The sequence below is a fragment of the Aethalodelphis obliquidens genome, unplaced genomic scaffold (genome assembly GCF_003676395.1).
Source record: "Aethalodelphis obliquidens isolate GAN/ISIS:26980383/991018 unplaced genomic scaffold, ASM367639v1 scaffold18, whole genome shotgun sequence".
NCBI lineage: Eukaryota > Metazoa > Chordata > Mammalia > Artiodactyla > Delphinidae > Aethalodelphis > Aethalodelphis obliquidens.
Genome location: NW_020837962.1, coordinates 15,394,912 through 15,418,416, shown reverse-complemented (window position 1 = coordinate 15,418,416; position 23,505 = coordinate 15,394,912). Strand labels below are relative to the sequence as shown.

General features: G+C 48.0%; 1 protein-coding gene across 6 annotated transcripts in view; it reads right to left on the bottom strand.

The window, feature by feature from the left end:
• SLC24A3 (solute carrier family 24 member 3) overlaps window positions 1-23,505 on the bottom strand; it is a 464,741-nt gene that overhangs the window by 377,888 nt on the left and 63,348 nt on the right. For all 6 annotated transcript variants that reach the window (XR_003435148.1, XR_003435147.1, XM_027118082.1 and 3 more), the window contains exon 2: window positions 20,847-20,975. Coding sequence is in view for 4 of the 6 variants with exons in the window: in XM_027118082.1 (XP_026973883.1) it covers window positions 20,847-20,975 (129 nt within the window). In the remaining 2 variants the exon portion in view is untranslated. The remainder of the gene's footprint in view (window positions 1-20,846; window positions 20,976-23,505) is intronic.

The window sequence follows — 23,505 nt, the reverse complement described above, 5'->3', positions numbered from 1 at the left end:
AGACATGATTAGTCTCTTTTTAAGTTAACTGGTTCCAAAACCTACTCTACGGTGACACTATAGTCAGTTAAAATGGAGAAAATGATGGGGCCCCTCAAAACAGAAGGGGTCTCTCAGGGACCCTCTGAGCTGGAAGATAAAAGTCACCAGGGCCTCTTGCTGTTTTTGTGAAATGTGGGCCGGATTCAAGGTGGTGGTAACACTCATCCTGTCTTGTTTGCCCAGGAAGCCACCCTGGAGGGTACAGACAAGATCCCAAGTCCGGGGCAACCCTCCTACCACACAAAGGTCAGTTCTCTGCCTTGAAATACGTGGGGTGACCTCATTTGGCGTCAAACATTTACACTATTCTCTAAAAATGGTCATTTCCTCTCTGGAGCTTTTCTTTCACTTCCTTCAACTTTATCATCTCCTTTCCTGAAGGGACACAGCTGTGGAACCGTGAGAGAGACCACTGCCTGAGACGGAAGACAAGTCTGGTTCATTCTCTGCCTCTAGCACCTGTTAAAACCGTGACGCCTTAGACGGGTCACTTAACTGCTGGCTCTAAGGTCCCTTTTCTGAAACTTAGGGTGAGGAAAATATTAATTACCGCCAGCAGGGACCTGAAAACAACGCACATCTGTAATACCGGGGAATGGACAAATAAATGGCAACAGAGTCATATGATGGAAAACAAGACAGCAGTTCAAATGAATGAACTAGTGCGTACACAGAGATCCCAAAAATATATTTATGGAAGAAAGATCGCAGACTATTAGTCTAGTAAAATAACATTTATGTAAATGTGAAAGCACACCAAACAATATTATTTATTGCTCATATGTACTAATCCACGAGGCAAAAAATTAAACGTTGGTCAACCAAAAGAAGGTTGATGACTGCTTCTGAAGGTGCAAGTCTGGAGGAGGTGATAAAGAGAACGTCCACCTGGTCTGCAATGTTGTATTTCTTATAAGTGGAAAAAGACTGAAAGCAAATAATATTAACCTTTATTCATTCCCAGAACAAATACATTGAAGTTTGTTATATTTTCCTTTAGAGTTTTAAAATTTTTGTTCTTTCAAAATAAAATGTAAAAAAAACCCAACAACCATCACAAAGAAGTTCCAAGGATCCGTTCATTCATTCAATCATTTGTTCAACTAAGAATTAACATCAGCAAATATCTGAGACATTCAGGGAATACTCTAGACGCTGGGGATGTAACAGTGAACAAGACAGCCCGGCTGCCTGCCCACACAGTGTTTTCCTCTCTCAGGCAAGGACCGTCACGTGTGGAAATGATGCAGCAACAGGACATTCCCAGCTGGAGGTCAACACAGTGAAGAGCCGAGGTGCTTGGAAGGGGCACCTGGGCGTGGTGGGTTTCACTCCAGCTCCGCCACCCTCTCCCCGCTGCCCAAGGGATACCTGGCTCACGGGCATGGTAGGAACATTACAGAGACACTGCAGGTAGAACACTTAGCCCAGCCCTGACTCCAAGGAGGCGCCTGACCATTGCCCGGTCCCTTTCCCTTATCCCTGGAAAGAACCTATGGCTTTAAACCCTAGCTCAGGGATGCTGGGTTTGCATCTGAAATAATTATATCCAACACCTGAGCGTGACTGAATCAGGTTCAACTTCTTCACGTGTTGTTCAAATATAACTTTTAAGAGTTGAAGAGGAGATTAATGTTTGGCCCGGAAGGTAACCAGGATAGTGAAGGGGGGCTGTCCTGTCACACAGGGGCTGGAGGCAGGATGGGGGCAGCTGAAGAAATGAAGGGAGGGAAACCCAAACAAGGAAAACCTGAAGCTGACCTTACAGGTATGCCATGCGGAACAGGAATATGATTTATTTTTTAGAACTCAGAATGACTAAAAGGAAGAGGGCTCTGGTTCAGCACAAGGAAGACAACTGTAATAATCACTGTTGCCCAGGGAATAAAAGGCATCTCACAGGAGGAGGGGAGTGAGCTCCCCGTCACTGGGGACATCCGAGGATACGACAGAGGACCACTTTCCAGTGATGCTGCAAAGGGAACTCAGGCCTTATATGGGCTGCTGGGCCACGTGATTTTTCAAAGTCTCTGAGCGTTGAGAGTTTGTGACACTAACTTAACGGTTTTCAGAGCAGATAAAGCAGCCGCGTAGGTGTGCCGCTCCTGCCTGACCCAGGACCTGCTTATTAATCCCTCAGTAGTACCTTCTGTTTGTGGCAACACCTCTGCAAGACTGTCAACGTTCTCTCCCATGCATTTTCACATTTCTCCCCAAGACACTGAAGAAATGGGGGAGCCATTCCTGGGCTGAACCAGGAGAGGTACACGGCGGGGGGCACATGAGAGAGAAGCCCCCTGGCTGGGTGCATGGGGACCCACACTCCACAGGCCTGAAGCACTAGATGGGGCCGTGGAGCCACACTGCTGCACACCCTCCAGCCGGCTGTTCCCCAGGCAGAGGCCGGATCATGGAGGTCACCACACAAAAGCCAGTTAGGTGTGCAGAGCCAACCCAGGAGCCCAGAGCTCTGGGACGACACGGAGGGGTGCTTCCCCACGGCAGCTGCCACTGCTGTGATCTCGAGTGATGGAGAGAGACAGCAGCTGCTGCACCCCCTGCAACCAGACTCAAACCAGGCCCTTGACCCCCAACCTGCTGAGGTTGGAACAGCTGGAAACCTCAGGCCGCCTCCACGTCGCCAAGCTGGTGGCCGGCTGGTGACTCGGGGAATCCGAGAAACACGCCCGTCCTTGTCTCTTTCCCCCCAGACACCAAGACATGATCCTGGGGAGCAAGAAGTGAGTCACTGCCCCAGACAAAAGAAGTAGGTGATCAACAGTGGAGAAGTTCTTTAGCAGGAGTTCTTTCGCATAATGACCAAGAGTGACGCGGGTACCAGTCACTATGACTACATAATAAACCAGCCCAAATTGGCAGGTTAAAAGAGCAACAACCATTTATTATTATGTTTCCTGGTTCTGGGGTGACTGGGCTCAGTTAGGCAGTTCTCCCTCAGCGGGGGTCTCGTGGGTCTGCATCTGATGGAGGCTGGGGTCATCTAGAGGGTGTCTCCATTCACGTCTTGGTGTTGACACTGGCTGTCCAGTATCAGCAAGGCCCTCGACGGGGCCGGAAGCTGGAGCACCTGCCCGTGGCCTCGGTGATGCCTGCACTCCTCCCAGCATGGCGGCCGGGTTCTAAGAGCCACCAGCCCAAGACAATGAGCTGGGTGGAAACTATTGCCTTTGATGGTTCAGCTTTGGAGATCACAGAGCTTCTGCCACAGTCCATCTGTTAGAAGTGAATCACGGAGGCCAGTCGTATTCAAGAGGAGAAGAATAAGGCCCATTTCATGTCGAAAGACACATCCGAGCACCTGTGGGCACGTTTCAAAACACCATACGGTACAGTCCTTCCTCCTCGGGGGCTACAAGCAATATTTCTCAGCCTTCGAGGGACCTAGACACCTCAAATTCCAGGTGGGAATTACCTCTCATTGTGCCAGGCTTTGGGCTGAAGAACATCACTCAGTTGGATGTATTTTTTTGGAAGTCCCACCTTTGCGGGGCTCTAGGAATACGAAAGCACGTAGGACCCAAATACCAGGGCTACAGGGTTTCCCACTTTAAATATATCAAGTCACGTTGAAAGATGATTTTGTGCAAAGTATGGATTCCATTTCACACAAGATAGAGCCCAGTGAGGGATTAAATGGTTACCTGGGGATACGGATACATTGGCTTCTGGCTCTGAAGCCAGAAAAGCCAGTGAATGCCCCTAAAATAACACATATGCCAGAGATCGAAGGACGGGCCACACGTGCACCGTGACACCACATTTCCCCATTTCCATTCAGGGTTCACATTCAGTCTCGACCCTGAGTTTACATACGTTCCAGCACTCAGGCCCCAGCAACACTTCTAGAAAGAATTCTTTTATTTTAGTTGATTGCAAAAGGAAAAGGTCTGCCTGGTGGGCAACGGCTCTGTTTTCTTGCAGAAGGAGCCTAAGTAGGATTTCTTGGCTTCCCCTTTTCTCAATTTTGACATGTCCTGAGCTTCCCTGAGGTCCCCCAAAGGCCAACGCAGGCACGGAGGCAGTCAGATGAATGATGAAGGGAAGGATGTCTCCTGGTTTTCTCGAAAGCCCTCTGCTCTCGGCGAGGCCTGAAAGGCTCCCTGTCGGGTCCACCTAAGCTGTTGCTTGTGGCAGTAGGGCCTGGCAAGCAGTCAGCACTTGTACAAGCACATTAAGATACAGTAAAAATGAATGGGATGAATCCAAGGGCTTCTCCTAGCAAGACAAACCCATGCACACACAGAGGAAGTGCAAAGGGCCGCTACTTGCCCTTGCTGGGTTAGGACGAGCTTTCCAACCTGTTCAACAACATGAAACCATGCCCTTGGAAACAGGGATGTAGGAGTTTAGCAATCGCTGTTGCTGCCCTGCTCACCTTCCATCTCCTTAGCTCCTGGGTGCTCACTGGCCCAACTTCTAAGTGCCAGCACCTGCCCTCCTTCCCCTGGGGCTGTCTCTGCTCCTGGGCGCTGCTCCACCTGTGCAAGGGGCAGGTCGGGTGTACCAGGGCTTCACTGCACCTGGGAACAGCCCTCAACCAGTGACTGCAAGGAGCCGGTGTATCAATACCCCTGGGCGGGAGAACATCGAGGTGTCTTCCACACTCTATCCCAGGTCATTAACCCCGCTGGCCACAGTGGTAACTTGGCTGACGACTTGCCAGGCACTGGCCACCCTGCCCTCCCTCCCCTGTCTCACTTCCCCACTCCCTGCTCCCAGGTGTTTCCTGGGCTCATCTCCCAAATAAACTACACGCACCCAAAACCCTTGCCTCAGCATCTGCTTCTAAGAGAACCAGGACTGAGTCAAGGTACTTGACGGTTACAGCAAGAAATGAATGATTGCCCAGAGTAGGCCAGCACTGGATAGTCGTGTGTGCATCTCAGAGGACCTACTCCAAGTCAACTTGTGTGTCAGGAAATGACAAGTAAACAAGGAACACCAAGAGACAAATGAAGATCCAGGCCAACAAAGGGTTCTGCTGGGACAGAGCCTGTCTGGGGAAACAAGGCTCTCGGCCTTCCCAAAGACCCTGACACCCACACAGTTCCCACTTGAGCGCGGGGCTGGTCCCCTTCCCTAACCAGGCATCTAGTTCCCCGTGCAGGTGCTTAGAGAGGGAACCCTTTCTCCCTCTGATGCTGTTTGTGATGAGAAGCATGCCCGGCTCCAGCAAGGAAGGATGCCATGCTGGCCCCCGGGAAGCAGCTTCCACAGCAGAACACGCATGGCTGTTGACTCAATGAATCAGACCGTTCTGTGGACCTTCATGGCCCTTCTTCGCCCACCTCCTATTATCACTGAATAACTGAATGTGCAGTGTTGCCTGTGGAGAGGTTAGAAGGCCTTAAGGATGAGGGAGACGGCCCCTCCCCTCCCCTCCTCCACTTCCCTTCTTACAACCACAAGGTTGCAGAGTCCAGTTCATGGTTCTGCTCCAGAGGGAAGTGAGAGGAGACATTAGGGACGACTGGCCCTGTCGATAACTAACCTCCCCTGGCCAACCGAAGCTCTTACTAATTTGCCAGACATCACAAAAGTCTCTTTGAAAGTGGAACTAAAATAAGTATCTAAGAAAAGTGACCAAAATCCTACGAGGCAGTTCCTGGGGAGAAATGTACCCAACATATTAACATTAGTGTGGAAAGTGTGTCACACGTGTATGTGTAATCTATATGCATACATGTCTATCTGCATGGTGTGTACGTGTGTGTGCATGTATAGTCAAGGACGTAGCTACACACAGAAACACAGATGCATCTCAAAAACCGTGTGCTGCTCACGAAGCCTTACATCAAAGAGCACATAGTGTATGATGCGTGTATAGAAAGTTGTAGAACAGGCACAAACTCATCTATGGTAATAGAACTCAGAAGAGTGCTTGTGTTGGGGTGGGCTGGGCTGGGGATTTCCTGAAAAGGGACATGAGGAAACTTCCTGGAATGATGGTATGTCTTATATCTTGGTGGAAGCTGGGCACGGGAGTTTGCATATGTCATCACTCACTGGTGGTACACTTAAGACTTGTAAACTTCACTGTGTATAAATGTTACCCAAAAAGAGGGGTAAATAAATCATAAACTCTACTTAATGACACACATGCTAAACCTATGTGAGACGGCGTGTATCTATTTCTGCAAATTACTTCAAAATTCACTAAAATAGAATGGCTTCATGGATGGATACAGGGGTGGAGAAATGAACAAACATGATAACGCCAGTAGAGTGAAATGCAAATTATAGAACTTAGGTGCTGAGTCTGTGGGTGTTCGCTGTAAAATTCTTTCAATTTCTCTGTATGTTTGCAAATTTTCATAATAAAATGCTGGAGTGAGGGAAAAAACTACCTAAAGGCAAGATTCTTGAGACTGGATGGGGAGAGAGAGGATGCAAAATTTTAACAACAGATGACACGGTGGCGTTGAAAAGACAATAATTCTAGATTCGTAACAGCTACTGCTGAGAGACTGTGTACACTTGGGAACCGCTAAGCAGATCCACCAGGCACCACATTATTTGTCCTGGGCCCCATAAAAGGAAACATCCTTCTGTGAGCCACAAACACACAATGATTCCTGCAAAGAGGCCAAGGTTCTGCGTGAAACTAGTGTCAATGATAAAAAACACCTGGCAGAAGGATGGATCCTGCTGTGTGACATCTTTCCTTCCTTTAAATTCAGTATTAAATTATAATTTAACTTAATGAATTGGTCTAGTATTTGTGGTTAAATGGTGCAGGCAGTAGGGAAACTTTATGTTTGTGGAATATGGAAGGACAGTTGCCCATGGGACACAGATCACCTTGTTTTGGATGAGCTGACTTAAGGCTTGTCCAAAGGGCAAACCCACCATGGTGAAAGGGGAGAGAAATGAACACAGAACAAGCCCAGCTGATTTCCCACCTTCTCACCACCCTTTATTTCTTCTTCCTCTATCCGCTGATATCCACTCTGCACACCCAACCTTGCATACTCAGTCTTAAGACCCAAATTCCCATCACTGGTGACTTTTCTATGGATTTTCCCAGGGCAGTCAACAAGATTACAGAATAAGTGGAGTTCCCATTCCCCAAGAAAGGTGCCCTGGGAGGCAGGGGCTGACGCTAACAGGCTGTTCATGTGCCCAACATGTATGCTTTAAAAATTAAGAATATTTTTACTTTCCACCTAGGTATTACAATATTAGTACAGGCCAGATTGACTTTACTCTCCTCCTGGAGGAGAAGTGTCCATGCCCTAATCAGTGCCTGAGTAATAATCACATCCTCCTATGCATGACTAACGGAGGCCCTGTGTGTGGGACCCCTGAGCCCATGGTGGGTGCTCCAGAAATGGGCATCCGTTCACAGTTGGGTATTTGCTTTGTGCTAAGTTCTTCACACACTTTATTCCATTGACTCTCCATGGCAACCCTTTCTGTTTGTGCCATGAATTATCCCCACTTCGCAGGGGAGGAAACCCAGGCTTGGAGAAGTTAAATGACTGGTCCAGGGCCCCACAGCCCATGGATGTCAAAGCAGGACTCCTCTCCGGGTCTGTAGGACCCTGGACCACATCCCTAACTCCACCCAGAGGTACTTGATGCTTACAGAACGTGGGTATCCCTTACATTCTGGTTCTCACAATGACGCTGAGGCAGGGTGGGTACTCTGAGTGCCTATTTAGTGACCTTAGACCCCCTTCCCATGCTCCTGCCAGCGTGGCCTGACCCACTGGTCTGTAGCCTGTTCTCCTCCCTTCCTCAGCCCAGCGTCCCCGACCCCAGTGGCATGAGCCCTGAGATCCCACTGCAGGCTCAGGGCTGAGGTGCAAGGTCTTGGCCGGGATGGACAAGCCACTGGGCTGGGCTCACATCCACTTCGTTCTGAGTAAGCTTCTAAAAAAGGCTGCTAATCTTTAATTCAGGGATTTTATTGTTCTATGATAGAAATTTCAGCCACACTAATGGTTTCACACTATATCAGGAACCTCAGAAGCGCCAGTATGATAACCCAGACGTGGACTCATTTAACCTTCCTCTCCAAGGTGGGAAGGGAACCTTGTCATCCCAGGCCAGTCCCGGGGGATGCAAACTGGTGGGTGGCCATGGGAGCCCCCAGGTGGAGGAAGAAACAGGCTACTGCCTGATGCCCAAGTGTGCGGTCAGTGGGAACCATACTCAGCAGGTTAACTCGGACACACCCTCCCCCATCCCTTGGCCACACTGCCCGTTGTTCCTGGGAGCTTGTTTAAAAAGTCTGAGGCCTGGGAGGCTGCTGGGAGCCTCTGGGGAGAGAGGCTGGGCCCTCCCCAGGCCACCTCCTACCCCAAAGCTCCCAGAGGCCATCCCAGGCCTGAGGGTATCCAGATCTGGATGGGAGGGCCGCAGGAAGAGGCAGTCTGTGCCCCGAGGCCCTGCCCTCAGGCCCATGGTTGCCTGTGGGTCAGCCCTACCCCTGGGTCAGCCCCTGCTAAGGAGGGAGGGAGCTGGGGAGGCTCCGGGTGAGGAAGGCAAGGTCAGAGCCACTTAAGGACCAGGCAGAGACATTCCCTCCTGACGGTCATAGACACACATTTTATTTTATTTCTTTTGAATTTTATTTTATTTATTTTTTATACAGCAGGTTCTTATTAGTTATCTATTTTATACATATTAGTGTATATATGTCAATCCCAATCTCCCACTTCATCCCACCACCACCACCACCCCTCCACTTTCCCCCCTTGGTGTCCATACATTCGTTCTCTACATCCGTCTAGTTCTGCCTTGCAAACCGGTTCATCTGTACCATTTTTCTAGATTCCACATATATGCATTAATATACAATATTTGTTTTTCTCTTTCTGACTTACTTCACTCTGTATGACAGTCTCTAGGTCCATCCACATCTCTACAAATGACCCAGTTTCATTCCTTTTTATGGCAGAGTAATATTTCATTGTATATATGTACCACACCTTCTTTATTCATTCATCTGTTGATGGGCATTTAGGTTGCTTCCATGACGTGGCTATTGTAAATAGTGCTGCGATGAACATTGGGGTGCATGTGTCTTTTTGAATGATGGTTTTCTCTGGGTATATGCCCAGTGGTGGGATTGCTGGGTCATATGGTAATTCTATTTTTAGTGTTTTAAGGAACCTCCATACTGTTTTCCATAGTGGTTGTATCAATTTACATTCCCACCAACAGTGCAAGAGGGTTCCCTTTTCTCCACACTCTCTCCAGCATTTGTTGTTTGTAGATTTTCTGATGATGCCCATTCTAACTGGTGTGAGGTGATACCTCATTGTAGTTTTGATTTGCATTTCTCTAATAATTAGTGATGTTGAGCAGCTTTTCATGTGCCTCTTGCCCATCTGTATATCTTCTTTGGAAAAATGTCTATTTAGGTCTTCTGCCCATTTTTGGATTGGGTTGTTTGCTTTCTTAATATTGAGCTGCATGAGCTGTTTATATATTTTGGAGATTAATCCTTTGTCCGCTGATTCATTTGCAAACATATTCTCCCATTCTGAGGGTTGTCTTTTCATCTTGTTTATAGTTCCTTTGCTTTCCAATGCTTTTAAGTTTCATTAGGTCCCATTTAGTTATTTTTGTTTTTATTTCCATTACTCTAGGAGGTGGGTCAAAGAGTGATTTATGTCAAAGAGCGTTCTTCCTATGTTTTCCTCTAAGAGTTTTATAGTGTCTGGTCTTACATTTATGTCTTTAATCCATTTGGAGTTTATCTTTATGTATAGTGTTAGGGAGTTCTCTAATTTCATTCTTTTACATGTAGCTGTCCAGCTTTCCCAGAACCACTTGTTGAAGAGACTGTCTTTTCTCCATTGTATATCCTTGCCTCCTTTGTCATAGATTAGTTGACCATAGGTGCGTGGGTTTATCTCTGGGCGTTCTATCCTGTTCCATTGATCTATATTTCTGTTTTTGTGCCAGTACCATATTGTCTTGATTACTGTAGTTTTATAGTATAGTCTGAAGTCAGGGTGTGACTCCTCCAGCTCCACTGTTTTCCCTCAAGGTTGCTTTGGCTATTCTTTTGTGTCTCCATACAAATTTTAAGATTTTTTCTCTAGTTCTGTAAAAAATGTCATTGGTAATTTGAAAGGGATTGCACTGAATCTGTAGATTGCTTTGGGTAGTATAGTCATTTTCACAATATTGATTCTTCCAATCCAAGAACATGGTATATCTCTCCATCTGTTTGTGTCATCTTTGATTTCTTTCAACAGTGTCTTAAAGTTTTCTGAGTACAGGTCTTTTACCTCCTCAGGTAGGTTTTTTCCTAGGTATTTTATTCTTTTTTTTGCAATGGTGAAAGGGATTATTTCCTTAATTTCTCTTTCTGATCTTTCATCGTCAGTGTATAGGAATGCAAGAGATTTCTGTGCATTAATTTTGTATCCTGAAACTTTACCAAATTCACTGATTAGCTCTAGTAGTTTTCTGGTGACATCTTTAGCATTCTCTATGTATAGTATCATGTCATCTGCAAACAGTGACAGTTTTACTTCTTCTTTTCCAATTTGTATTCCTTCTATTTTTCTTCTCTGATTGCTGTGGCTAGGACTTCCAAAACTATGTTGAATAATAGTGGTAGGAGTAGACATCCTTGTCTTGCTCCGGATCTTAGAGGAAATGCTTTCCGTTTTCACCATTGAGAATGATGTCTGCTGTGGGTTTGTTGTATATGGCCTTTATTCTGTTGAGGTAGGTTCCCCCTGTGCCCACTTTCTGGAGAGTTTTTATCATAAATGGGTGTTGAATTTTGTCAAAAGCTTTTTCTGCATCTATCGAAATGATCATATGGCTTTTATTCTTCAATTTGTTAATATGGTGTATCACACTGATTGATTTGCGCATACTGAAGAATCCTTGCTTCCCTGGATGTATGATCCTTTTACTGTGTTGTTGGATTCTGTTTGCTAGTATTTTGTTGCGGATTTTTGCATCTATATTCATCAGTGATATAGGTCTGTAATTTTCTTTTTTTACAGTATCTCTGTCTGGTTTTGGTATCAGGGTGATGGTGGCCTTGTAGAATGAGTTTGGGAGTGTTCCTTCCTGTGCAATTTTTTGGAAGAGTTTGAGAAGGACGGGTGTTAGCTCTTCTGTAAATGTTTGATAGAATTCACCTGTGAAGCCATCTGGTCCTGGACTTCTGTTTGTTGGAAGATTGTTAATCACAGTTTCAATTTCATTACTTGCGATGGTCTGTTCATATTTTCTATTTCTTCCTGGTTCAGCCTTGGAAGGTTATACCTTTCTAAAAATTTGCCCGTTTCTTCCAGGTTGTCCATTTTATTGGCATACAGCTGCTTATAGTAGTCTCTTAGGATGCTTTGTATTTCTGCAGTGTCCGTTGTAACTTCTCCTTTTTCATTTCTAATTTTATGGATTTGAGTCCTCTCCCTCTTTTTCTTGATGAGCCCGGCTAAAGGTTTATCAATTTTGTTTATCTTCTCAAAGAACCAGCTTTTAGTTTTATTGATCTGTGCTACTGTTTTCTTTATTTCTATTTCATTTATTTCTGCTCTGACCTTTATGATTTCTTTCCTTCTACTAACTTTGGGTTTTGTTTGTTCTTCTTTCTCTAGTTCCTTTAGGTGTAAGGTTAGATTGTTTATTTGAGATTTTTCTTGTTTCTTGAGGTAGGATTGTGTTGCTATAAACTTCTCTCTTAGAACACACATTTTAAAACACTGCCAAGTAAACCTCCACCCTGGTGTTTCTCAGGGGAAGATCTCTTAGAAAACCCAGGGACCCCCGAGATGGAGTCTCCAAACGAATGACTATCCGTGTGACTCATGAGAAATGCTGAACGGATGAGGAGCCCCCACAAGACAGGCCTGGCGCCTTAAATGCGGCGGACACCCTCCGTCTGTTTGTTTGTTTGTTAGTCAGTTTGTTTGTTGAGGGGCAGGAGGAGATGAGGCCCAGCTCCCCTCCCCTCGGCCCGACTCCCAGGGCCGGCTGACCAGAGCTGTCCGGGGCACGCAGGGGGCCTCAGGCCGTGCTCTCAGCCTCAGCTGCACCCGGCATCCCCGGCAGCTTTCCAACCACTGGTGCCTGGCTCCCAGTCCCAGAGACTCGGGGTTTCCTTGGCCTGGGGTGGGGCCTGGACTGAAGCCTCCTCGGGGTTCCTCCCGACGCAGTGCACACGACACGCCACAGGAGCCTAGGAAATCCGGATGGCCGGGCCCCCTCCCCAGAGGTGCTGACCTGCTGGGCTCAGGTGGTGCCCAGGAAGGGGCATTTCTGACAAGCTCCCAGGGCTGCTGCTGGCACTGGTCTGCCCCACTGTGAGAACCGCTGCTCTCAGGCAGCTGAGAGCACTCAGGTGAGGACAGAGTGGTGCCCTCCTGGGGACCCTCAGACGCAGATGTGACTTCAGGCTGACTCCGCTCACAAAAAGGCGAGGGGACACAGCCCGGCCTTGGGGCAAGAGGTCAGAAAAGGCAGGAAATGCAAATGCTGGTCCTCGCTCTGCTGCCAGCCAGAGGTGGACCCTAGAGACGCCCCTTCACGCCTCTAGACCTCGGTCCTGGCATCATCAGTGATACGAGATTACCTGTGGAACAAGATAAATTCCAAATGCATAATTCAAGGAAAGAACCCCCCGTCACCCCAGGCATGGTGCTGCTGCAGAAGCAGTTCAGGAGTGGGGACCAGGCAAGAATGAACCCCAGAGGGCTGGAGACACACCCAGGGCCACATCTGCTCCTTGGCCACAGAGGAAGAAGTGGCCATTGCTGCCACAGACCACAAGGGTGCAGCCGAGGAGAGCTGTGGGGCCAGGAGCTGGCTGGTGCTTGAGCCGACCCCACGGTGGGTGTCCCCAGCACCCCCCATTCCACTGCCTGTGGCCTCCACACACAGGTGTGCTCACTGTCACCACGTGCTCACCTGCGGCCGACCCTGCACGAATGCGTCACCCTCTGACCCAAAGGGAAGCAATTCCAAGGTGCAAGGAAGATTGGACAGGTGGTCTGGACACCCCAGACACTCTGGAACAAGGGGTTAGTCCAGACCAGGGGTTTTCAAGCATTTTTAGAGGATGAACATCTATTCTTCTCTTAAACAAGACCCCCAAGGATCCTTCTAGTAACAAAGATGACGGAGCCACGATTTATTGAGCACCTACTAGGACTGAGGTTTTGCTGTTTTACGAAACTTACGTCACTTCATGCGCGGGCATCTTAATCTGCATTTTACAGATGGCGGAAATGAGGTTCAAAGAATTTAGGAAACTCACCTGGCATCACATAGGTCGAAAGTGACAAAACTGAGATTTACGATTTACTCTGGAACCCAAGCTCTTTCCACATTACCGCCAATGACTTCACGCATTCTCAAACACTCACTGTTTTTCCTAGGCTCCTTGCATTTACAAAGAAAAGATGCAATTTGCAAACAGACACAACTGGGACAATTTCTACCTGACTTGTGATCCTCTCAAGGTGAAAAGAGAATCGAATTGTGTCACCTGACCAGGTGAGAGAATCATGAAGCTTAAACCAAGAGCTAGGCCAGCCTCAGAAGATGGAAGTTTGGGTTACGATTTCTCTATACAGGGGGTATACTGCTTTTGAAATAAGATAGGCATAAAGGAGAATTGAGACGTTTGTTTTTTCAATAAGAAACAAGTCTGGGGGAAAAAACTGCTTTCTCTTCTTCCAGGGCACTGGGCTAAAATCCATGTCCCAGGCTCCCTTACAGTTAGAAGTGGTCATGGACTGAGTCCTGACCAATGGAATGTGAGCGGGAGGGAGGGTCTGGTCCATAAAACTCAGCTATGCACAGCCCTCCTGGTTCTTTCCCCTTAAAGCAGAGAAGTGTGAGGACAGGGAGCCTCAAAATGGAAAGTTCCAGAGTCCATGGACCACCTCTAGCAACAAGGCCACCCACAGACCAGAACTTCACATGAGAAAGAAAGAAACTTCTTTTATCTTACCCTAAGGTCTACAGGACTTATTTGTTACAGCAGCTACGACAACCCTAATCCAGTAAAGAATGTGACACAGATTAAAAAGCAGATCTCAATGAGTTTCTAAGATGTTCCACTTAAGAATGTCAACAGCAATTATTTGAATCATTATGAAAATTACAACTGCAGAGAGAAGTTAGTGAAAGTTATATGAGCTAGTACAATAAAGTAAACACTTTAAAACTTAAAAAACAAAATCTTCGTTGTTTCCTGGGTTCAAACCCAGGGATAAAACACGGAGGTGACTGAAAATTGTCATTCCTAATATTCTGGAAATATTTGGTTAAATCAAATATAGTATTAAAATTAACTTCACCTATTTCTTTTCAAGTATTTAATGTAGCTACTAGGAATTTTAAAATTACATCTGTAGCTTGCATTATATTTCTACAGGACCGTGTTCCTCTAGATCATGCAAAGGTCATATTTTCTAGATGATTATTTTGACATGCCTTGATTATCCACGGGGGACAGTTGGGGGTCATCTATGCACTCTGGGTCTCATTTTTTTCATGCAAAAGGTGAGCGATTTGGACCTTTAGTGCTCTGTAGATTGGTCATGCCCAGCCCCGTGGTATTAAACCAGCTGACCCTGATGTTATGGTTTAAACTCAAGAACAGCAAGATCCCAACCCTGCCTTTGTTGACAACCTGGAACTGGACCAGCCTGCGCGTGCTTGCCACTCCGAGCCTGGCCTCCAGGCTCTGTTCATGGTCCACACTTACCCTTGGACTCACCCCGTATTGCTTCTCTCATCCCCACCTCTGACTTTCCTCCTCTAGGACGCTCACATGTGACTCTTAGATTGTGTGGTTTCTGGCCACTCCGGTAACCAACCACCTGATCCAGTAAACATTCCCGCACAGCCCCGTGGGGCGAGTGCCCACCAGCCTCTCTGTCCTGCAGCAAAGGTTCAGGGTGGCTTCCCCACCCCCAGACACCTCAAACCCTACAAGCCAGGCAGAGGGAGGGAGCCGAGCACTTTATCAGAAGAAAACGAAAACAGAAACAGACTTACAGATCTCGAAAACAAACTTATGGTTACCAAAGGGGAAACATGGGGGAGGGATAAATCAGGGGTATGGGGTTAACATACACACACTACTAAATATAAAATAGACAACCAAAAAGGATCTACTCTATAGCACAGGGAACTATACTCAATATTCTGTGATAACCTATATGAGAAAAGAATCTGAAAAAGAATGAATATATGTATAAGTGAATCACTTTGCTGTACACCTGAAACTAACACAATGTTGTAAATCAACTATACTCGAATAAAATTTAAAAAAAAAGAAAGAAAGAAAATACAGGGATCTCAGAGCGAAGCCCACGCCAAAGGCTATCATTTTAAATAGCTTCCTTCTTCCCAAGTTTCTTTGAAAGAGGCACTCGGAGGAAAAGATCATTTCCTTAAAATATCAAAGAACTAAAAACCAAAAGATGATAGTTTTTTTTCTGAAAACAGACTGAAAAGTGTAGAAAGAAAATTCTGCAAAGTGTACCAATAAATATTCCCAAGAATCCGCCTCTGCTACAGTTGTGTGCCACCCTCAACACTACATTTAGCTAACTTAATTTTCCATGGATCGAATTTATTCAAAGTTGAGTTTCTCATAATAGGTCATCTGAGTAAACAGTTTCAAATGTTATTTGCCAAAAGACAATGTTTCCAGGCTTGAGATGAAATCGCAGTGTCAGGCTAAGAAAACAACCTTAAAAACTCACAGAGGGCTGGAACGATGGCAGAAAAATTAGAGCCTGGAACTCAGTCTTTTTCATACGGATCTAGAGGAAAAACTTACAAAGTTTCACCAAAACCATGTCTTGGAAGAGGCAAGGGAAGAATGCCATTTAAAAAACAAAATCCAAAAAAACCCAACATGTCTTTTTTTTTTTTTTAAACATCTTTATTGGAGTATAATTGCTTTACAATGGTGTGTTAGCTTATGCTTTATAAACAAAGTGAATCAGTTATACATATACATATGTCCCCATATCTCCTCCCTCTTGCATCTCCCTCCCTCCCATCCTCCCTATGCCACCCCTCTAGGTGGTCACAAAGCACCGAGCTGATCTCCCTGTGCTATGCGGCTGCTTCCCACTAGCTATCTATTTTACATTTGGTAGTGTATACATGTCCATGCCACTCTCTCACTTTGTCACAGCTTACCCTTCCCCCTCCCCGTGTCCTCAAGTCCATTCTCTACGTCTGTGTCTTTATTCCTGTCCTGCCCCTAGGTTCTTCAGAACCATCTATTTATTTTTATTCCATAGATATGTGTTAGCATACGGTATTTGTTTTTCTCTTTCTGACTTACTTCATTCTGTATGACAGACTCTAGGTCCATCCACCTCACTACAAATTTCGTTTCTTTTTATGGTTGAGTAATGGAACCCTCTTGCACTGTTGGTGGGAATGTAAATTGATACAGCCACTATGGAGAACAGTACAGAGGTTCCTTCAAAAACTGAAAATAGAACTACCATACCACCCAGCAATCCCACTACTGGGCATATACCCTGAGAAAACCATAATTCAAAAAGAGTCATTGTATCACAGTGTTCATCGCAGCTCTATTTACAACAGTCAGGACATGGAAGCAACCTAAGTGTCCATCAACAGATGAATGGATAGAGAAGCTGTGGCACATATATACAACGGAATATCATTCAGCCAACACGTCTTTAAAGTGGCAGCTGTCATATGAAGAGTGAGCCATCTCAAGGTTGCCACACCCACCAAAGACAGAACTGGCTCCTGGTTATCAAAGAGAGGGAGAGGGAGATGGGGAGGGAGAGGGGAGAAGGAGATGGAGGGGAAGGGGGAGGGGGAGGGAGATGGACAGCGAGAGGAAAGTGGATGGGGGAGAAGGATAAAACGAGGCTGACGGTAGGACATGGGATTCTGGGAACGCAAAGAAGTAATTTACCAAGGGAAGTGGAGCTGGGCATCTCGGGGGTGGAAGATTTTGTGAATTCCTATTCTTGAAATCACCTGAAACGATTGCAGTTGTGCAACGGAAGGGACAGATGGGATAAAGCAGTCCCAGGTCTGTTTCCCAGGTGAGGAAATGAACGTCTGCGAAGCAAGCCAGCCCCAACCCCCAACCGTTCTCAGGACCAGAACACAGGCCACCCCATCGCCAGCCTCCAAATCAACCTCACTCACACCCACGGCATCTCCAGCCAGGCGTTCCGAGAACACAGCCTGAGAAGCCCTGTGACGTCAGAACAGCACTGGGCACGCTTTACAACCAGAGCCAAAGTAACTCCCATCTGTGACCCGGACACTGTTGCCCCCACAGCCAGCCTGGCCCCCAAACGCTCAGGTCCCCGTGTAAACGCTCAGCCTTCGGCACAGACAGAGCCCTGACACCATCCCTGTGAGCGTGCCCCGCTCGGCGACACCGTCACCAAAGGGAAAGAGGCTGTCCCGATGGTTCGCCTCCCAGCCCCACACCGGAGCCTCTGGGAGCAGGACCCCACGCCGTCCCAGCATGGGTAACACCCACCACGGACGGGGCGCTCCGGCCTCTTCAGGGCAGCTGGGTGACGTTTTGTGGCTGGGCCTTGGCTCCCACCAGCTTGGTCCCCTCATCCTCCAGTGGGTTGGGGTAGAGAACATGAATCCCATTCCGTTTCAACCCAAAATCAGGATCTTCTGAGTGCGCTCAACTTTCTTCATAAAAGATCTGTTCAGTCAAGGGTAAGAAGCAGACTTCCGACAGCTTCCTGGAAAGAGCACCGAGGCAACTGGGTGACAATGTTTTGATGACGTTCTCTTTTTTTTTGGCCTCACTGCAAGGCATGTGGGATCTTAGCTCCCCCAACCAGGGATCGAACCCACACCCTCTGCACTGGAAGGCGGAGTCTTAACCACTGGACCACCGGGGACGTCCCGATGACCTGATGACATTCTTATAGAAACAGAGGGCTCCTCAGAGGCACTGAGCTCAACAACACGGAGAGATCTTCTGTTACAAGATGGTGCTTGAGCCACTCCACCCAGCGGGCCACTGCTCGGGCCTGGGCCACCTGAGGACTGACCCAGACAGGCCACATCTGCCCATCCCCGAGAGGAGGGGCTGGAGAATGTATTTAGTTCCTTGATGCTCACGTGATGGAGGGATGGGTGCCCCCAGCAGACAGTGGGAAATTCGGGAGTGAGGTCCCACTGTGGACCCTCCATCCGCAGCACCAAGCTGGGTACACACACCTGATGACGTCACTCCCAACCCTCACAGCAGCTGCGAAAGGTCAGAATGATCATCTCCATCTCACAGAGAAGCACACAAAGGCTCAGAGAGTCTGACTATCTTGCCCTCAGCTTCTCAGCCAAGATTCAAACCCAGGTGAGTGCGACCCCAAGACCCAGGTAAGAGACGGGCTCTCGGATTTACATATCCACTGTATGTCCTCAAGATGTTTGCAACTGAGCTGGAAAGACAGGAGATACGTTCAAAGACAAATGGACATTCTAGACCAGCCTGTCCAATGGACCTTTCTGCGACGGCGGAAATGTTCTATGTCCTGTGCTGTCCAGGAACCACACACAGCCACCGGCTAATTTGATGTGTGGCTAGGGCAATGGAGAATCTGAATTTTTAATTGTATTTCATTTAAATTAATTTGAACTTAAGGGGCCGCTGAATGTCCATATCGGACAGCGTAGTTAGAGATACTTTCTACCAAAAACATTCAGAAAACAGAACGGGCATAGCAGGCTTCATGCAGGACAGAGGCTCCAGGCAGGCCCTTGATGTGCTAGGATTTGAACAGGACCCTTGTCTCAGGCATGATCATCTTCCCTGTAGAATCTGGTTTGGAGTCAAGGACCCCAGAAATCAAGCCCAGTGCCCGTGGTCGTGGTCCACAGATGAGGAAAGCAAGGACGCTCCTCCCGCGTCCTTGTTCTTCTTGGAACTGCCTTACGCGGCAGCACGAGGAACTCTCGTTCGCCCCCCGCCACTGTCCTCCTGGAGGCTTTCCTCTCCTCCTTGCCCTGTGCCCTCCCTGCCAACACCAGCAGGTGCTGGGCTCGAGCTCTCTTTAGAAACCTGGACATCTTCTGTTCTACTTGTGGGCTGAGTCACTGCTCGCCTGCGATGGCTTTCACGTGCTTTATTCTCTTACACCTGTCACTCTGAGAATGGCATGTCTTGAAACAGTAAACAGCAGCACTCACAGAGAGACAGCTCCACCACCCCAACACACAGTCCCAACTACAGGACACAGAAGCCCTCCACCACCACTGGCCCTGCGCAGTGCTGGACCCAATCCCGAGAGCGGGGCACTGTATCCGTCTGACTCCATTCTTTCCCATACGAAGGTACACCCAAGGCGACGGCTGGGCCCCCTAGTACTGAATCTCCTGTTTCTGACACCCCAGTCACCGCCTGCCTACTAGTTGCAGAGATGTTGACAACTCTTCGGCTGTAAGACCAGATCAGCAAACAGGGCTCCCGGCACAGCAATGACCTGCCCTTCAGGCCAGGCCCCTGCATGCCCAGCTCTCAGAAGACAGGTGGCTCCGTCTGTGCAGTGGGACACTTGAAACCTCTGTCCCCAGTTTTCATTTCTAGCTCACGCAGCTGCCACACGCTTCACTCACTTCCAAGAGTATCCCTTCCAAGCATTAATAACAGCCGCAGGAACCTTACGTTCTCTAGCTTAAGGGACAGAGATCATGTAGGGCTGTAGGTTGTTTTTTGGCCGGGAGGGGGTCATCTCTTTTTAGTTCTTCCAGCTGTGGGAAAGGGAACCTCTATCTACCTTCCCAAAAAAGCGCAGACACACAATTTCACCTTCTGTACTCCGAGGACTAAGGTTCTTTGGGCTGCAATGAAGATGGTGTATGTCCTTCTAAGATGACACTCAAAACGAGGCCGGCCTTTGCATGTGGGATCACTGTGTGGTCGAGCTCACCACACACTTGAGACCCAAGACCCCACCAGCCAGGGAAGGAAGACCCCCCCCCGCAAGATCTGAGAACTCCATGTCAGGGTTGACAAAGTGGCCACAGGCCTGGTACATCCCACAGCTCGCGAGCTAAGAATGGTTTTTAAATTTTTAAAGGATTATTAAAATCTTTTAAAATATACTATAGACGCAGTAACGAGTCTGCAAAGCCGAAAATACTGCTGTCTGGCCCTTCCCGGGACAAGGTTGCTGACCCCTGGTCTAAATGAGCAGGACCTCCGCCGTCCAGAGGGTACCTGCCGTTTCCTGAGCTGAGTCCTCAACATTCCAGGTCCTCTTCATCCCCCTATGTTAGTTTTCCCTTGAAGTTCAGAAACAGATATCAAATGTTCTGAGGAAAGGCACAATAGCTATCAAACATAATAGCTGATAAACAAACGTTCACTTCTTCCAAGGAGCTCAACATCACAGGTGAGGATCTGGTTCAACACCTGTGCCTTGACTGTGACAGAAACAAGGCTCCGATTAACAACCAGCCAGAGACGATTCCAGGCATCAAAGCGAAGACGCCACAGAACGTCCTCGCCCATCCTGCTGCTGACTCAGGGATCCTCTGGGCAGCCCCAGCATCCACATTTGATAACGGTATTTTGACTCACCTTCTCCCCCACTGTCCGAGGGAAAGAAAACAGAGGCAGAAACACACTTGAATTGTCCCCTGGGATCTTGCCTTTGAGTTTCTTCGACACCTGCCCCTAAATATCCTCAGTGTCTCTCTGGATTAGAACTCAAAGGAGAAACACAGCATCCAGCCCTTCCTGGGCTTCCACCAGAGAGAATGGCGGCCCGGCCCGCAGCGCAAAGCCCCCAGCGCAGCCACCGTCTTACCTGGTTCAGTGCAGTTCTTGCTGCTCCGCGGCTCTGCATCTTCTGAAGTCAGCGAGTCATTCACCTGCATTAACTTCCTGCCCACGGTCCACTGTCTGTCTTGCCCGATGAGGTCCATGAAGTCAAGGTCTGGGGAGAAAAAGGTCACAGCCACGCATCACTAACAGCTGGGTGTCACCTGTCCCCAGGCTGGGTGCCCAGCGCCTTCAGCCATCGGCACTCAGTCCGGCCAACACCCCTTAGACCTCTCACCACCGTCGCTCACCATCCTGCTCCCACCTCCCAAGGGCTTCCTCGGCTCCCGGATCCTACTGGCTCCCACAGCGGCAGCCCTCAGCCAACAGCTGGGAGGGGGCGGTGCATAAACACCTCACGCTCCAGTGGGATGACTCTGAAGTGTGTGTTCTACCCTGGAATCCAGTTTTCCCCACTGGGATGACTCTCCAGGTGTCTACAAGGTGACTCTCTTGATAAAACACACTTTATTGGCCGCTGTCCTTTCCTGTCTTAATTCCCTGCACCCAATAACATGCTGAGAAATGTTGAAAAACCAACTCTCCAGGGGAAAAAGTCCTGGTCTTGTATCCACTGGAAAACTTCCATGGTGTGAATATTCCCATCATGGCCAATTTCGAGCTACCAACGTGATCTCACTGAATGTGGACTTGGGAAAAAAGGGCACGGTTGGGTCCGCTAAGTCAGGGTGACTGGCACCTACACACCAGCATCTACTCCTTGACCAGTACTTCCCTGAACCGCCTCCCAAATACACCACCTGCCACTGAGCACCTGCTCAGGATCTGCTTCTCGGGGTCACCCAGGCTAAGACACCACAACAACACGCCCAGAGCCTGGGCCAGTGCATCCCACATAACAAGATTTCAGTAAACACGAGATGAGAGCGTGAACAAGGGGAAAGTCGATCACTGAACGCGTGACTAGGGCTGAGGTCTCCGGCTGAGATGCCCACGGGGATGGACGTGCCAGGAGAAAGAACAGAGACGGAAGGGCCCATCGGGGGAGAATATGGTGGCTTCTGCTTAGGACGTGTTGGACCTGAAGTGTCTGTGGACCATCCACAGGGCAGCGTGCTGCCTGGGTAATGTGGGTGCAGACACCGCAGGGCGGACAGCTAAGCTACACGGAACATCAGGAGAATCGTAAGCAAACAGGGAAGAGTACGGCATGTGCATGGATGCAGTTTCCTAAAGAGAAGGGAATGGAAGAAGAAACCATGGGAAACTCAGCATTCTTTCAGAGCAGGTAGAGTCAAAGCATTCAGCAAAAGATCATGAAAGGAAGGAAAAGAGCAAGGGAAGTGGTGTCACAGAAGGTAAGCAGAAAGAGAATTTCAAAAAGGAAAAAGTGGCCGATGGCCTTGACTGCCGTGGACCAATCACGTAAGACAAATGCAAAGACACAACAGAGCGGGACCTCAGAGGGTCACTGGGATGTGGAAACACCAGGCACAGATGGCTCTTTCTAGTGGCTTGGAACTCAAGAAAGAGGTGACATGAGGCTTTGGCTACCTCTCGAGTGTCCAGAGTCGCTGTGGTCAGAAAATGGATCTAAGAACAAGACAAGGTTCTAATTCATGGGCCCAGCGGCCTTCGCAAAAGGCCAGAGGGTGCGCCCCACCGAGCCACACCAGCACAGTGTTCTGAATTGGTCAATGAAGAGCTGAAGGTCATCATACCCTTTCCTCAATTTCCATGGGGATTTTAGTTTCCTAAATGATACCACTTTCATTTTATAACTGGAACCTCATGACAATGCTCAGGAAAGAAAGAGGGAGCCTGGGCACTGTCTCTCTGTCCACTGCTGTCTCTCTGACACCTAATCACTGCTGGCTCAGAGGAGGTACTCAGTAAGTATGTGTCAGAGTAACCATTCCCACTTTGTGGATGGATAAAGTAAAACTCATGGAAGTTTCTGGAAATCACAGTGCTTGTAGGCATCTCACCTAAAGCCAACAGGACACACAGTAACATCCGTAGCTCACAAACTGAGGTCTTCCTCAGTCAAATGGAACCTGCTCCACATGTAAAATCATCAAGTAGCTAATTACAACTTTTACACATTAGCTAGGACAGGCCCTAGGTTTATTCTCAAAAAAATGTAGAACGTGGGGCCCAACTAGAACAAGCAATAACTTAAGACTCTGAAATACAGAAACCTACATGATGGCCAGATATAGCCATAATTGTGAGGACAATCCCAAAGACATTTCAAGGTCAAAGCAAGGCATCTGTGTACTCCTGTTCACCTGAATGGTTAATTCTTAGGATTAAGAACAGCGACAAGCAGAGGAAAAAAACTGCAAAAAACTCATAAACAAGGAATAAGGTCAGTTGCCTTAAAATTCAACAGGCAGACCTAAAATGTGAATATTACACCATATTACCATAAAGGATCTAAGAGTGTGGAGAAGGACACCCCGTTTGTCTCAGGTTGGGTTCCCGCAGAAGCAGCCCCTGAGGACAAGGATTTGAGCACAGGTGGTTTACATGGGGGGGGTGATCTCGGGAAGCACCCGTGGTGGGACAGGGCCAGGGAGCCAGCCAGTGGAGGTGTGTTTCAAGTTTCAAGTTGCTAAAATGGGCAAACTAGCACTTGACCCCTCTGGAAATCTCTGTGGGGCCAGTGTAGACATGCAACT